Genomic DNA, 15,616 nt, shown 5'->3' on the forward strand with positions numbered 1-15,616 from the left:
TAACCTGTTATAATGTCTACTTTAAAATATTCCTTGTAAATAAAACAATATATAACCACGTTTTAGAACTTTTACACAGAATTAATTAAACAAACAGTAACTATTGAAGCAGCTGACTTGCGTCAATACGATCATGCGCAATGTTGTTGTCTTTGTTAACCTTCTCTGAGAAGCAAAAATGTACATATTTGATACACGTTGGGCTTATCTAGTGAAGTATATGATCTAAGGTACATAATTGGTACACGTTTGGGCATGTCTAATAATAAATGATCTAAGACTAGCATTACTATACAAAATAATCGATTTACATCTAGGCATATAAATATCACGAGTATGACAAAGTACATGCGTTAAGCAATGCATCTAAGTAAGAGGTGTTATAGATGTTATATGAAATTGCAAAAGTTACTTGTATCGTGTCTTATCTGTTGTAGTTCATCTAAGAAACTCCCACTCTCCAAGTGTCTTACAATTATCTCAATAAAAATACCTCTCACTTAGATGCATTACTTAACGCATGTATTCTGTCATACTCGTGATATTTATATGCCTAGATGTAAATCGAACATTCTGTATATTATCATAGATATTATCTAAATATGCTACTTACGACCATAGATAAAATGCCTACAACTACCATGATGGTTAGATAATTTTCGTGCCATAGATTACAATATATAAAAATAATAATCTACAAAATGAACATAATAAATTAGTATCAGAGAATATTTTACTGATATAGTCTTTGTTAGTATTTTTTAATGTTTATTTGTATATTCGTGTAATTTAACGGAAAAGATGTACAAAAAAGACCTTATGTAAAATTTTTTAATTTTCGCCAACATTTCGTCAACTTTGCTGACTTCATCAGGGCTTTACGGTGATCAACAAAGTTATAAAAGATATGTCAATAACATCATTAAATACGAATACACTAATTACCAAAAATTAGACGTTTTCTGTGTTTATTTTTATGGAATTTAGAAATTCGTGGAATAGGAATTACAAAAATATTGTTTTATAATTGCCGTTAAGGTTTGATTACGATAATAACAACAACATCTTACCATATCCGTTATATCAAGGGATCTTCTACTAATATAAACAGAATGGCGAGTAATTCATTTCATAACGTAAATAATAATTTATTCTTCACTGAAGAACAAATTAATAGAACCAAATTAAACGAATCAAATAAGGAACTTATTATTAAAAATGAAACATTTGTTGTAAGTGATACAATAGAATATGATCCATTTAAAAAAGAACATGGTGTAATGGAACATGAAGCAATTAAAGAAGAAATACTAGAAGAAACTGATATTACGATGGAGCATGGAAGAATTTTTTTAAATGATCCGTTATTTAATAACAAATATGGACTTGTTAAACTTGAAAGGCAAATAAACACTGAATTAAATATTAAAGACGAAATATTTGATGAAAAAGTGTTAGAATACAATGAAGAAAAACCTTCAAGGTGTGAAGTTTTTGATAAAACATTTAAGCAACAAAATTTAAATGATCATAAACGAATCAATAATGGAGAAAAACCTTTTTCATGTGAAGTGTGTGACAAAAAATTTACTACGAAAGGCAATTTAGTTATACATATACGAACTCATACTGGAGAAAAACCATTTAATTGTGAAATTTGTGATAAGTCATTTACTAAAAAAGGAGATTTAATTAAACATAATCGAATTCATACTGGAGAAAAACCTTTTTCATGCGAAGTTTGTGGTAAATTATTTTCTATTAAAAGCAGTTTAATTCGACATAAACGAACTCATACTGGGGAAAAACCCTTTTCATGCGAAGTTTGCGATAAAAAATTTATTCAGTGGTGCAGTTTAAATCAACACAAACGAACTCATACTGGAGAAAAACCCTTTTCATGTGAAATTTGTGATAAAACTTATATTAGTAAACATAATTTAACTGAACATAAACGAACTCATACCGGAGAAAAACCTTTTTCGTGTGAAGTGTGTGATAAGACATTTTCTAAAACAAGCACTTTAGCTACACATAAACGAACTCATACTGGAGAAAAACCTTTTTCGTGTGAAATGTGTGATAAATCATTTACTCAGAAAAAAAATTTACGTAAACATAAACTAATTCACACCGAACACTTGCGTGCTTAGCAAAAAGCCTGAAAATTTTCACTTGGGGAATGCACATATGGAATAAAAAATTTAATAAAACGGTTTTCCTAATTTCGCCAATGTGCGCCGGTGAAAATTGATTAGAAACAAGTAAAAACAAACAGGCTGATTTATTTGTTTAAATACCATGTTTACCTTATTACCAGTTGTTTTTTTACGTCATGTAAGTAAAGAAAGATAGTCACTCTTACACATAAAGTAATAAGATTATCTTTCTTCTCACTGCCTCAGTGGACATATAGTATATGCTATTCGTTGTGTGCGTAGTCATGGTAGGGACAATAAAATCGATGCCAGCGCTTCCAGTGAAAAATTTTGGCGTTAACGGGGGCTGTTATTACTAATTTGCAGTTCTTTACATGTTAATGTTATAGAAATGTCAAATTAAAATTATTGTAAAACACTAATTAATTAAACTTAATGCATTAAAAATTGTGAAAATAAGAAATCAAATTGCACAAATATTATTTTTCAAATGTAAATTATCAGAATTATTTATTTAAATTTGTGAGACAATAATATTCAATTTTCAATGTAAGTCTTAAATGCAATACATACAATTATATATGCATTCATACAATTCTATAATTAAATTAGTGTATCGTTACCATGGAAACGAAACTCACGCACGGAGCGAATAAACAAACACATACATATAAATGTATGCTTGATACAATACATGTATACTGTATAATATTCTAATTGCCATTTTTAAAACTATGTATTCAATGTTTATAATATCTCGATGTATTTTTATTTATAAGACGATGTATTTTTATTTATAAGATGTGTATTGTAATACAATTCTAGATAACAATTTTATGCACAAATAAGCATCTCCAAAAAATTTTGGGCTTCATATGCGCCCCTACAACTGGGTTAAGTTGGCTGAATGTTCCTTGGAGTCTTATAAACACGTCACTGTTTCGCAACTTTTCCACAATCGAAACTTTTGTTCGGCTTATTCACTATATCACAATAGTTTAGACTAGATACTATAATTTTAAGATGTTTTATAATTACACATTGTAGCTGACGATTATTAAATTAATTTTGAATTTTAATACTAGCTTTTTCTTTCTTTCGTCTACGTATTCCTTATTCAAGATATATTTTATAAATTTAAATACTGAAAATATGAATAGGAACATAGTGTCTATGAGAGGACAAAAAAATTTAGCAATAGATATTTTATAGAACCGTAACTATTAATATGATGTTTTATTTTAAATATAAATCGATAAATCATTAACGTTGTGTTTTTTATACAAATTCCATTTTTCCTTTTTAAGTGTTGATTTCAAGAAATTCTTTCTCCCATGTTTTAAGTTTTTATAATCAGTAATTCAGAACGCACCCAAATGTTTCAACAAGTAATATTTTGTTTTGACACTAGATGACATATATGCTCGTTTGTCCAAATCATTTATACCAGAGACTACTTATATCAGTAAAAATCTTTACCGATATATGGGATCTGACATATGGGCGGGGCTAAAAAAAACATGGCTGACATAAAGTGACAAATTTTAAAAATAACATATCAATACATACTCTTTGTGCAATTTTTCAAGAACAGAATGATTAATATTAATGAAATTTGTTGTTGGGGTCAAACAAAGCCGAGGAATTGTAATTTTACTGACGGTGAAATACTATTGAAAGCAGGTCATGTGATTAAATGTGGAAAAAATCAAGTCGAAAGAGAGGAGGATGTGCTCAGTTTAACTTCATACTGTTTACAAACAACTAATTTAAGAGAAAAGCCTCATCAAATCGATATAGATAAATAAATATATCTTCAAGTATTCTTGATGTCAAAACACAGTAATCTTTTTAGATTTAAACATATTAGTTCAATAATACATTATAAACATTGTACTTACTTGATAAGACATAATATTTTTTTTTTTTAATGATGTGAGCACACTTTTTGACTTGGTTGATATTTTTTAATTGCAGTGTTTTCTGCCATAATTTTAAGACATCAATTTTCTCAAAATTACCAAAATGATTTTCAACTTTCATGTAATATTTGCCTGCTTGAGGCAAATTATGAAATCTCAGATCTGTATTCGTATTGGAACGACTTTGGCAATTTTTCATTCAACACTTTTCTCGTGCTTTTAAATTGAGGTAAATACTTTCCAGGCGAAATAATTTAATTTTTATTATCAATTATTTATTATTGTTGTAATTATAACTTGCAAAAAGTAATCAACTCCAAACTTTTCAATGCTCAACACTAACAGCTGTAACTTGAAATTAGTTTCTACTTTGACAACCAGGTGTCATGCCTCCTTTTGTCAGATCCCAATACCTTTTATCTATGGCATAAACATTTGACGTATTCGTAGGCATATCGCAATGCTATTTAAATCGTATCTTGTGCTTGTGGAGATCTTGTAAAATAAAAAGAAAATGGCAAGTAATTCATTTCATTTTGTAAATATTGACTTGTTTATCAATGAAGGACAAATTAAACTTGAAAACGAATCAAATGCAGAACTTACTATTAAAAACGAAATATTTGATGAAAATGATACAACAGAATATAAACCAATTAAAAAAGAAGAATCGTACGAAAATGATCTTACGATAGAGAATAAATATGAACGTAAAATATTTGAGGAAAATGATACAAAAGAATATGAGTCTATTAAAGATGAAGAACCTTTCGAAAATAATGTTACGATAGAAAGAAAAACCTTCTCATGTGAAGTATGTGATAAAACATTTACGTTAAAGAGCAATTTAGTTACACATCAACGAATTCATACTAAGGAAAAACCATTTTCCTGTGATTTTTGTGATAAATCATTTTCTACTAAAGACGTTTTAATTAAACATAATCGAACTCATACTGGAGAAAAGCCTTTTTCTTGTGAAGTGTGTGATAAAGCATTTACTCAAAAAAACAGTTTAATTATACATAAACGGACTCATACTGGAGAAAAACCCTTCTCATGTGAAATTTGTGAAAAAAATTTTAACAACAAACATACATTAATTGAACATAAACGAACTCATACTGGAGAAAAACCTTTTTCATGTAATGTGTGTGATAAAAAATTTACTAAGAAAAACAATTTAATTATACATATACGAACTCATACTGGGGAAAAACCATTTATTTGTGAAATTTGTGACAAGTCATTTACTAAAAAAGAAGATTTGATTAAACATAATCGAATTCATACGGGAGAAAAACCTTTTTCGTGCGAAGTGTGTGATAAATCATTTGCTGATAAAAGCAGCTTAATTCGACATAAACGAACTCATACTGGGGAAAAACCTTTTACATGCGAAATTTGTGATAAAACATTTATTCAGAGGTGTAGTTTAAATCAACATAAACGAACTCATACTGGAGAAAAACCTTTTTCCTGTGAAGTGTGTGATAAATCATTTACCCAGAATAAAAATTTACGTAAACATAAATTAATTCACACCGCACACATTCTTAACTAGCAAAAAAAGGAAGTTTTCACTTAAATTGGACCAAAGAAAACTCTACTACGAGCTTAAATTATCCATTACAGTTCATGTGAAGTGTGTGATAAATCATTTACTAAGAAAAACATATAATCGAATTTATACCTGGAAATTATTTTACAATAAATTTTAAGTATATATCAATATCATCTCCTGTTTATACCTCAAAATCATGCACATCAGGTTTAATTTTTTTTACCCGACTATACAATGGCGAGGGTTATGTGTTTGGTCCATATGTATGTTCATCTGTTCCCACCTAGCTTCTAAACTACTTATCATAATTTGACAAATGAGGTATCGCTAGAAGCGTCTTGATTGCCCGCTGGTTATAGGCTATGTGCCGCCACGCTAAATTGAATCTGGTGCCCTCTAGAGGACATAGAGTTATGATCGAAAAACAAATCTCGATTTAATGAATGACTGTAACCCCAAAATAGTTTAAATAAAATAAAGTTCAAAAACTAAAACCCCGACAATTACAGAATCGTGCTCTTAAAAGTATGAAAACAAGAAAACATTTTCATTTGAAATTGTTATGATAAGTAAAATCGTCATTACAGTCGGGGGACCTCTTTTCGGTCCTGTGGAAAACTGGTTACTCTTCGAGGTCCCGCGACTGTAATGACAATTTTACTTATCATAACAATTTCAAATGAAAATGTTTTCTTGTTTTCATACTTTTAAGAGCACGATTCTGTAATTGTCGGGGTTTTAGTTTTCGTACTTTATTTTATTAAGGGTTAAGCTTTTGTGCAAATTTGCACATCTTTACTCCAAATTAAGCTAGAGCGTTGAAAATGGGAATTTAAGTTGAGTTAGTGCCAAGAAAGTGTCCTTTTTTATTACCCCCATCCCCTTTTTTATATCACAAAATAATGTTTTCACGGTTTATAAGATTCTGCACCCCTTACAGCCTCTCCAAATTGATCTAGATGGTTGAACATTGGTATGTAAGGTGTCAAGGATGTGCTTCTTGGGGGTAGCAACTTCCAGCATCTCATTCTCCTTGAAATAAAATGGATCTAATGAGAGGTAGTTATTATTTGAGGGGAGCCTTATTTGAGTGATAGAGCTCTGCTGCTCATGAGTTTTTTAAATTTTAACATTAACAATTTGGCGATTAGCCTTTTGAACACAAAAATCTGTGGTATGTCAGTTAAAAGTTCGACAGAAAACATTCATGATAATTCAGACAGCTCCGGTACCAAATTGAATCTTAACATTTTTAAGTGTTTTCTAAGTAGGCTTGCATTATTTATTTTCATATTAATAATTTGACAACAAAAGTTCAGTATTCCTTTGCATTAATTTGAGTGTGGTAAAATGTGTGACCCTCCAGAAAGACATTATGACTGCGGCGAAAAAATTCTACGCCAAAAACAAGAATGCCAATTCTTGGGAGAAAAGATTGTTTCTAAAACTATTGGTAAAAAAAACATAAATAATATGTTAATCAGTTAAAAAATTTTTGAACGTGTATTAGATCCAAAAACTCAAGAAGAGGTGTCGAAAAGAGTGTTTTTCAACCAAATCGATGATTTTGTAAATCAAGGTACACGTACTCAATCCAAGCAATCAGAATCAGAAACAGAATCAGGATCAACATTTGATGCGGATTTTGTTGATCCTGCGGAGCTGGATGAAATTCCAAGTTTGACAATATTACAGCGATTAAAGAGTAATACAAAAAAATGTAATATAAGTAATTAAGCTACTTTTTAATTTTTCGGTATTTTAAAGAATTTTGGGTTACAAAAGAAATGGTTGAAAGAAGTCCGGATTGTGATCTGCGAATGAGAACAACTTTATCCGAAGTGTCTACTTTTTTCATATTTTTACTTATTGTACTAATAGGTTCGTATTTTTAGTAAATTCCTCTGGCAGTAAGTTTGTACCGAAAAAGGAATGATTCAGAATTGATTTCGAGTAAATTTTGAAACAAATTATTGTTTGTTTTTACTTCACAGTGTCATATGGAAAACGATCAAAATCTGAAATCCATTTAACTGATTCATTGAGACGTAATTTGATATTTTCAAAATTCAAAAATCCACAATTTCGTATATTCACATATCCTGAAATGAAAAGTGCACCGGATATTTGGGCGGTAATGTAAAACTTTTTCAATCTTTTTAAACAATATTAAGTATTAGAAGTGAATACATTCGATGTATGTAGAAATAGATAATAGTGCCTTATATAAATATCATAAAAATCGGTCCACTCGTTTAGGAGGAATACAGTGACTAACATCTACACACAAGAAATATATATAATATATTAAATTTTTTTTGGATCCTTCTCTTTCTCAGTGGGAAAATTCTTGGCATCAAGATGTTTTTCATATGTTTTTTACGTTAAATTGAATGGAACTGGCCACGAGATCGAAATGATACTTAAATGTATCTATTCATTCTATTCACCTTAAAACCAACAAATTTCAATACCCAATTTTATTTACTATTGATATTACTGATTCCTCGACTAAATTTTGACCTCGAGATAAAAAAAAATTATTAAGACCCTAACATCAACAAATATTTGAAAATGGGTAAGAATGGAACTCAAAAAACTCTTTAATTTTGAGTATGTGAATAACTGGTTCCATTTCGTTCTCGGGGTCGTTTTTTTTTCGATTCAGTGTCCCAAAAAACATTTAATTCACTTTTTAATTTCAGGACACAGCAATATATACGTGAACTCCCTATAGTTGCTACTGGATTATGAATAAACACTAATATTGCTTCTTTTTTTATTTCAACCTTTTTGCTATCGTTATTAAAAGGATGAACTATTTAAAATGGATTGTTATTTATTTTTATTTTCAGTTCTTGAACGGACCATTTCTTGATACGATTTACACCGAATATTATTTTCATGATACACAAAAATATCCTGTAAAACATACAAAAGTGTTATTTGAAAGTATACTTATTGGATTGCCCAGAATAAGAATGGTATTATGATCTTGTATTTATTTTTACCACAAAACTGGGAGCAATTGTGTGTTAGTGTCGAAATTTTACTTAATTTAAATTTTTTCTTATATTTAGTATAATCTCTATATAAATATTGAATTGTACACAAATTTTAAATGCAATCGCCGACAGCGGATATTGCTATCTAAAATAATTTTATTAACACAATTACATCCCGTTTTAAGGTAGATTTAGGTATGGTTTCGAATATATTTATAAAGTTGTTATAATTTTATAAAAGAAAGCAAATAGAGGTGATTCTTGCCGCATTCATCATGCATTTCAAAAAGAATTTGCATCCTGTTTTGATTACTATCATGAAGCTGATGAAAATAAAACTGCATTTGGGGTTAGTCCATCAAGGTTAGTGAAAAATAATCAATCTTTTATGTCCAGAATACACATGAGTAATTTTTTTATAGCTACATGTGAACAAAAATGTCTTTGTTTTTAAGCCAATAAGCTTGTAAAAGTAATAAGAGAGTATAAACTAATATTTTAAACCAAGATTTAAGCTACTAATCCTATCATCTAATTTTCTATCCTGCCCTTTTCTGTTAGAAGTGTTTAACCTTTCAATTCCCAGTATCACATTGAAACATGTTTTTAAATTTTTTTAAACTATAAGATAAGTAAACTTTAAAGTTTGTTATTGAAAATGCGCTAGTTGCGTCAAACAAAGTATCAAAATATCGATAATTCAACGGATATTAATTCACTTTTCTGTCATATTTTTCTCGAAAATATAGACTTATGCACTGTATCAAAGGACGTCGGAGGGTGGTGGGGTGCATTACAGGTCCGTTTTATAGCAGTAATTTACAATTTATGAAGACATCCCTTTAGTTCAAATGAGCTGAACTTTGGTATAAGGAACTGTTTATCTGTCGGATTAAAAGGGGGGAGATGTTTGAATTTTTTAAGGGAATTGTGTTAGTGCTAGTTTGAGCTAGTGCATGCAAACCGAATGAAATTTTCTGCCATCATCAACCGCTTTAGCATTGTATCAAGTTAGGATATATTGTGCTAATGGTGGAATAGTTGCCTACTTACCTAGTTAAAAAAACTAGGCTCTTTCATCCCAGGCATCGCTAATATTCAATATAACTGAGTTTTTACATATTTTGCATAGACTCTTTGAATGGAAAGATAACGGCGAAGATTATTCTTATTGGGGTAATTTTGGTATATATAATCCAGGTGGTTATTCTCAAACATTATCGTATTCTAGTATGGATGAAGCAAGGAGCGCTATAAATGAATTGAAAAGAAACTTATGGGTTGCTCGCAGAACACGGGTCTTGTTTGTGGATTTTTTAATATACAATGCTCAAGTGAATCTATTTTGTCGAGTTCAGTAAGTTTTAGTATCGTCAATAAAGTTTACGTGTACAAATTGACTTTCGTAGATGTTGACAAGATCAAAATTTAAAATCATATTTTTTTTAAACCATTTGTTATTTTTATTTTCATTATGTATGTCCCATTTTCAGCAATTCAGGTGAAAATTTCTTAAATGAAGAAATGCAAAAAAATGGTCTTTAATTTGCCTGATCGTCAACTTCTAAACCCCTCAACCTGCTTTTCTTATACCACAAAATCAGGCCTTTAAGCACTTTTGTTTGAAGACATTTCATGTTTTTGGCTAAAGACAAGAATACTGTTTCAATAACCAGCGTATAATAAAAAGAAACATTAAAGGAAGAGCAATTAAGACTTTAGCAATTAAGCTCTGTTGCTCATAATTTATTTTTTTTAGATTGACAATGGAATTACCACCAACTGGTGGCGTTTATTCATCGTATTCATTTAAAACCGTGAAATTGTTTAGTTTGCTCACCGCACGGGACTTTATTGTTACCGGATTTGAAATAACATTTGCAATGTATATTGTGTATTATATAATTGAGGAAATAATTAAACTTAGATTTTTGAAGAGTCGATACTTCCAGTATTGGAACAACTTTATAGATGTTGCAATTGTTGGTGTAAGTGCATTTTAGATTTCATATAAATCGTATGAATAATTAACCGGATTTGCCTGTTTTTGAAAAAAAGTACTTGCCCAATAATCGTTGAACAAACTAATTTTTTGTTCTTACACAAAAATTTAAATACAATTACACAAAATAGAAATTTAAAAAAATTGGTGGAAAGTTTTTTGTATTTAATTTGGATAAAAAACATTTTCTACAGTAATTTTTACCCAAAAAATTAAAAAAATGAATCTATTTTGACGGATGAGCGGGTAATTAGTAAGATATCGTTCCAAAATCGTATACTGAGGACGATATTCCGAAATAATTTTGTCAGAAACTTTTCGTTTATCGCATAATTGTCAGATACCAAAGAACATATACATATAATACATCCAGTTAATTTGACGACTGTCGAATAACCTTCAGTGATAAAATGAGTAATTTACTTTGTAATTCGTTTTAGTGTGGTGTGTATATTACAATATTTTTATTGATCAAAGGTATTACCTTTTCACCAAAAATATCAAAACTGATACACGATAAAAATTTGGAAAAAGAGTACATAAGCTTGGATGGTTATATTAGGTACGAATGGATCTATTTAAAAATATGTGGTATATTAATATTTTTATGCCATTTAAAATTATTTAATTATTTTCATTTTACGCCATATATGTCACTGTTGAATGTTGTTATCATACGTGTAAGTTTGGTCCTAATGTTAATTACAGAATGGCATCGAAAAGGCCTTTACAACAATTTTGCATGCACACAGCTGGATTAAGCCAGTGTTGGACTCGCAGGCCCTTAGTTTGATTTAGGTTCCTAAGTTTAACGTAGTAAATAAAACAACTGTTAAAAAGTAGCGTCATCGTTCTCGTGTTTTAGTTTTTGTGAAAACTATCTCCCATCTTTGTCGGCTATTGTGGCCGGCTTTTTATTGGTCAACTTTTTATAAGCATTTTTAGTCTTCGTTATTCCATCACCTGCCCTTTTATCGAGTATGAGTAGCATAATTAAAAACTTGAAAATTTTATAATACTCAGGTAGATGTTGGTGCGCGATTCCGTAGCATTTATTACTCTTGCCACATGGCTAATGTGGGTAATCCGATAATGAGCACGCTTAATACAATTGACATAAATCGACTTAGTTAAATTAGAAATAATTTTTTAATATTATAAAAATTCAATAAAACACAGTAAATGTTTCCGTAAATGTAAGTTTTACAGATCAAAATTGCCAGGTTTTATAATATTAATCGAAAAATTGTAAGTTTTATAATTCTGCTCTGCCCAACGCATCAATTTCTACGCGCGGCTTTATTCATGTCTTTTTAACTTATTATGATGATATGATGAAATTACGCAATAGATTGGCGCAAATTCGAGATCGTTATCGCCTGTCATTCACGAGAAACCGTAAACGAAAAAAAATTACGAAAGAATGACGATAAATGCATCCACACAGGCATCAATCTAAAAGTGATCCTAGCTATGAAACGTACAGAATGTTGAAGATTTCTATTTGAATTTTCGGACCCATTACAATACCTTCATTGGGCAGTTAAAAAATAACATATTTAGTTTTTATATTGGTTGGAAAGTCAAAATCCCTTAATTAAAACTATATAACTTTGTAATAAAGGCAATTTAATCAAATCGATACATTTTGTCACCTAGGTACTATACGTGATAGGTTGTAAAGGTCTTTTTGAGTATACTATATATTCACACTGACCTTGATTTTTAAAACCTATTTTTTTTTGTTTCAGTCATTAAAGCACATTTTGGGATTTCTCGTAATGTTTGGACTAGTCTATTTTGCTTTTGCTGAACTAGGATATTTATTATTTGGAGCAACAGTATGTTGTTTTCATTTGATTATTAATATTAGTTCTTAATTGACATTTAAATTGCTTCAATCTCGTTGAATTTTTTTACATTTCAAAGTAATGTAAAAATGTGGGCATTTGTGGGTTCAAGAAAAAGGGCTCAAATTTATACCAGTTCAAGTTTGTGGAGGGCAGGGGGGTTCAAGTACGTTTTTTCTAAACGAAACGGAGAGCCGAATGATGGCTTGTTTGAAAGGTGAAAACCCCTTTCAAACGACAAATATAACGGATTTTGAAAAAATTATAAAAACGTATTTCGGCTACCATGTAGTAATCATTATTATGAATTAACTAATCGTAACGTCGTTTGGGGAACTTAAGAGTAACAAAGATAAACGCACATACATACGCTCACACACACACACACACCAGAGGGGATTCAATACATAAATGAGGACTTACTAAATGTGCCATCTATTTTAGGGAAAATAAAACTTAATATATTTTCCTAATAATGCATTTTTTTAACAGGCTAGACAATTTCGTACATACTTGATATCGATGTATACGTTATTTAAAATTTTATTGGGTGATTTTGATTATACAGAATTGGAAGATTCTGATCGTATTATTGGACCATTATATTTCTTATCATTTTTATTCACAGTCTTCTTTTTTATGGTGGTATGTATTTAAATTAATTTAAATTACAGTGAATACCGTTTAAAGCAACATCGCGTTTTGTGCCCGGAGTTTCGTATACAAAGGCATGCAGGTTGATTTTTAAAAATTTTCATCCTTATATTTCTAGAATGAAATGGGAAATCATAGAAAGCAAAAACACAGCTAAGTTTTAGGAGGAATTAAAATACATTATGTATTATCATTCGGAACAACTATATGGTCAAACGTAAAATTATCTCGTTCTTTGTTGCAAAAATGCAACTGTTTTGTTTGAAAACTGTTTTTCATAAACTACAGTTTTCGATACCGGATTTTGATGTTTTTTAAAGCTAAAAATTAAACAAGTATAGGAAAAAGTTACTTTTTTTCGATAAAAAACAAGAATCCGTAATAAAATGATTATTTTGAGAATTTGGTGATCAAAAATTTTTGCTCTTCAATACAGAGTGTACTTCTAATGAAGAACGAGGTTTTTCGCATTTGCATATGCATTATAATCGACTATTTGTTGCTGTAACTATCGGTTATAACGATTGAGTATCGATGATGGGCACTTTCGATGCAGCTTTAAACGATTTTCATGTTGTCTGGTACTTTAAGCTACGATATTAAACAAAAAATTACTTCAATGTTTTAGAACATGTTCTTAGCAATTGTAAATGAAACTTATGTGATGACTAAATATGAAAAAGATCGATTTGGTGTCCAGCATGCTTTACCACTTGGAAATTATATAAAACGTGGCATTTATAGAGTTATTCCATTCTTCCGCCCACCTACTTGCGAAGCAATAAATTCAAAGCGTGCTAAAAGTGCACTTTTACGCGTTAAACATGCACTATTAAGGTTTGTAATCAATTTTTTAAATTGCAAATCGTAATATAAAGATCTAATTAACATGTACAAAATGGATTCTTTGAAAAGTATCATTAAAAAAATTAGCTATTTGCAACCCTTGTACTTATCAAACCTGTCTTCCATGACAGAAACTAGAAAATGAGGCACTCCAGCCTATATTACGGTCAGTTATGGATAAATTATAATATTTTTATAGGAGTAATTTTACCTTAACTGAGATTAATATGTTCCTTGCGAAATATGGAATTGATGGCAAAAAAGCAACTAATCCACATGATATTGCTAGAATAGTCACTGATTTAGAAAGAAAAGGCTTTGCTCCAATGGGTAAGTGTCTAAAAATTTTTTTGTTATCATTAAGAACTTGTTAAACCACGATTTTTGTTGTGGCATTCTATGCTTCTAAAGGAAAATCATTAGTTGTGTTTTTATCGGACAATAGTCTTTGGAATCCTACTTTCAAAATTGTAAAATAAGAACCAATTTATTAACTTTTTGTAATATTTTAGAACCTCCAACACTTGACGAGTTAAAATTATACAACAAAGGTATCTTGGATGAGGAAGATGTTTTAACTGAGAGCAGATGGACTGGTTTAACGTTAGCCAACTTTAAAGAGTAAGTTTTTGGAACAGTTCTGGATTCAATTGTTTAGCCTGATAATCGTACATTAAGTTAGGAGTAGGAGTGACAGACTTTGAGAGAGCCGGATGTTATGCTATGTTAAAAAAATGGCTTCTTTTTGGAATCCGCAATATTAGTTCCGCACTTAATCTTACGAATGACAATGCATTGCCTTATTTTCGACAGTTATTAATAATTATTCTTTGATGTTCATAGTGTGATCAGGAACTCTTCTTGAGATTAATGAGTAGGAACTATAGTGTTGTGTACTAATTGCTTAATATGAAGAGCCTGTTTTAGAAATATATATAAAAATGACATTAAAGTTATTGAAATATATAGATTACGAAATTAAAATCAAAAAATTGACCAGAGAAAAGTAAAGCGATTCAAATAATCTTTGATTTTTTTCAGAATAATGTGTCGTTTAGTATATATAGAAAAACAAATTGCTGCAACTTCACGTCGTATTTCTAATGTTGGAGAATTAATAGAAAATCCTTGTCTGAAACCTGTTTGCTAAATCATTAAGAGTTCAGATTACTTTATACCTAATACATAATTTCATTGTAAAAATAAATGCATAATAAAAGTTTATTTCATGAAATATTTGCTAGATTTTTATTAAATTACTAGCTGAAATCTATTACAAAATTAAAAGTGCCATCAGCAAACATTTGACAGAAATAGCCACTTCAAAGTTCCGGGAATTCGGTAGATAAACCTGCAGAAAGTCTTGAGATAATGAAATTAATCTATATTCAAATAAAAGCTGCTCAGAATTGTAGTATTTACCTGAATATATGAACAAATCAAATTAGAAATAGTATCCACCGGAAAGATTTCTGAACGTAATGTTAATTAAAACTTCCATTGCCATGGAAATTGTTCGTGAAAGCATCAGTTATTTATACATTTGATTATATTGTAGTTTTTTTGCTTGTTTATGACAGAAAAGAATTTTTTTTTATAAACATTTTAAGATAA

At 29.8% G+C, this 15,616-nt stretch overlaps 2 protein-coding genes across 2 annotated transcripts; both read left to right on the plus strand.

Annotated features, from left to right (window-relative positions):
• Positions 1–1,112: 1,112 nt before the first annotated feature.
• Positions 1,113–6,028, plus strand: LOC123293386 (zinc finger protein 260-like). The gene is made up of 2 exons (XM_044874195.1): positions 1,113–2,145; positions 4,648–6,028. The coding sequence occupies exons 1-2, from the start codon at positions 1,113–1,115 to the stop codon at positions 5,643–5,645; spliced, it is 2,031 nt and encodes a 676-aa protein (XP_044730130.1). The 3' UTR covers positions 5,646–6,028.
• A 915-nt stretch (positions 6,029–6,943) lies between these two features.
• On the plus strand, positions 6,944–15,152 carry LOC123293394 (polycystic kidney disease 2-like 2 protein). The gene is made up of 14 exons (XM_044874208.1): positions 6,944–7,098; positions 7,156–7,350; positions 7,413–7,526; positions 7,640–7,779; positions 8,501–8,629; positions 8,892–9,013; positions 9,783–10,007; positions 10,410–10,638; positions 11,093–11,214; positions 13,000–13,147; positions 13,785–13,993; positions 14,202–14,332; positions 14,515–14,623; positions 15,044–15,152. The coding sequence occupies exons 1-14, from the start codon at positions 6,996–6,998 to the stop codon at positions 15,150–15,152; spliced, it is 2,085 nt and encodes a 694-aa protein (XP_044730143.1). The 5' UTR covers positions 6,944–6,995.
• The last annotated feature ends 464 nt before the right edge of the window (positions 15,153–15,616 follow it).

This window comes from Chrysoperla carnea, chromosome 1 (genome assembly GCF_905475395.1).
Source record: "Chrysoperla carnea chromosome 1, inChrCarn1.1, whole genome shotgun sequence".
In the NCBI taxonomy this organism is placed as follows: Eukaryota; Metazoa; Arthropoda; class Insecta; order Neuroptera; family Chrysopidae; genus Chrysoperla; species Chrysoperla carnea.

Excerpts from the sequence above, each read along its gene's own strand:
- LOC123293386 (XM_044874195.1), top strand. The coding sequence starts at position 1,113 with ATGGCGAGTAATTCATTTCATAACGTAAATAATAATTTATTCTTCACT. Across the intron at positions 2,146-4,647 it reads AATTCACACCGAACACTTGC|GACAAATTAAACTTGAAAAC; the intron begins GTGCTTAGCAAA and ends TTATCAATGAAG.
- LOC123293394 (XM_044874208.1), top strand. The coding sequence starts at position 6,996 with ATGTGTGACCCTCCAGAAAGACATTATGACTGCGGCGAAAAAATTCTA. Across the intron at positions 7,351-7,412 it reads AATATTACAGCGATTAAAGA|AATTTTGGGTTACAAAAGAA; the intron begins GTAATACAAAAA and ends GGTATTTTAAAG. Across the intron at positions 8,630-8,891 it reads GATTGCCCAGAATAAGAATG|AAAGCAAATAGAGGTGATTC; the intron begins GTATTATGATCT and ends ATTTTATAAAAG.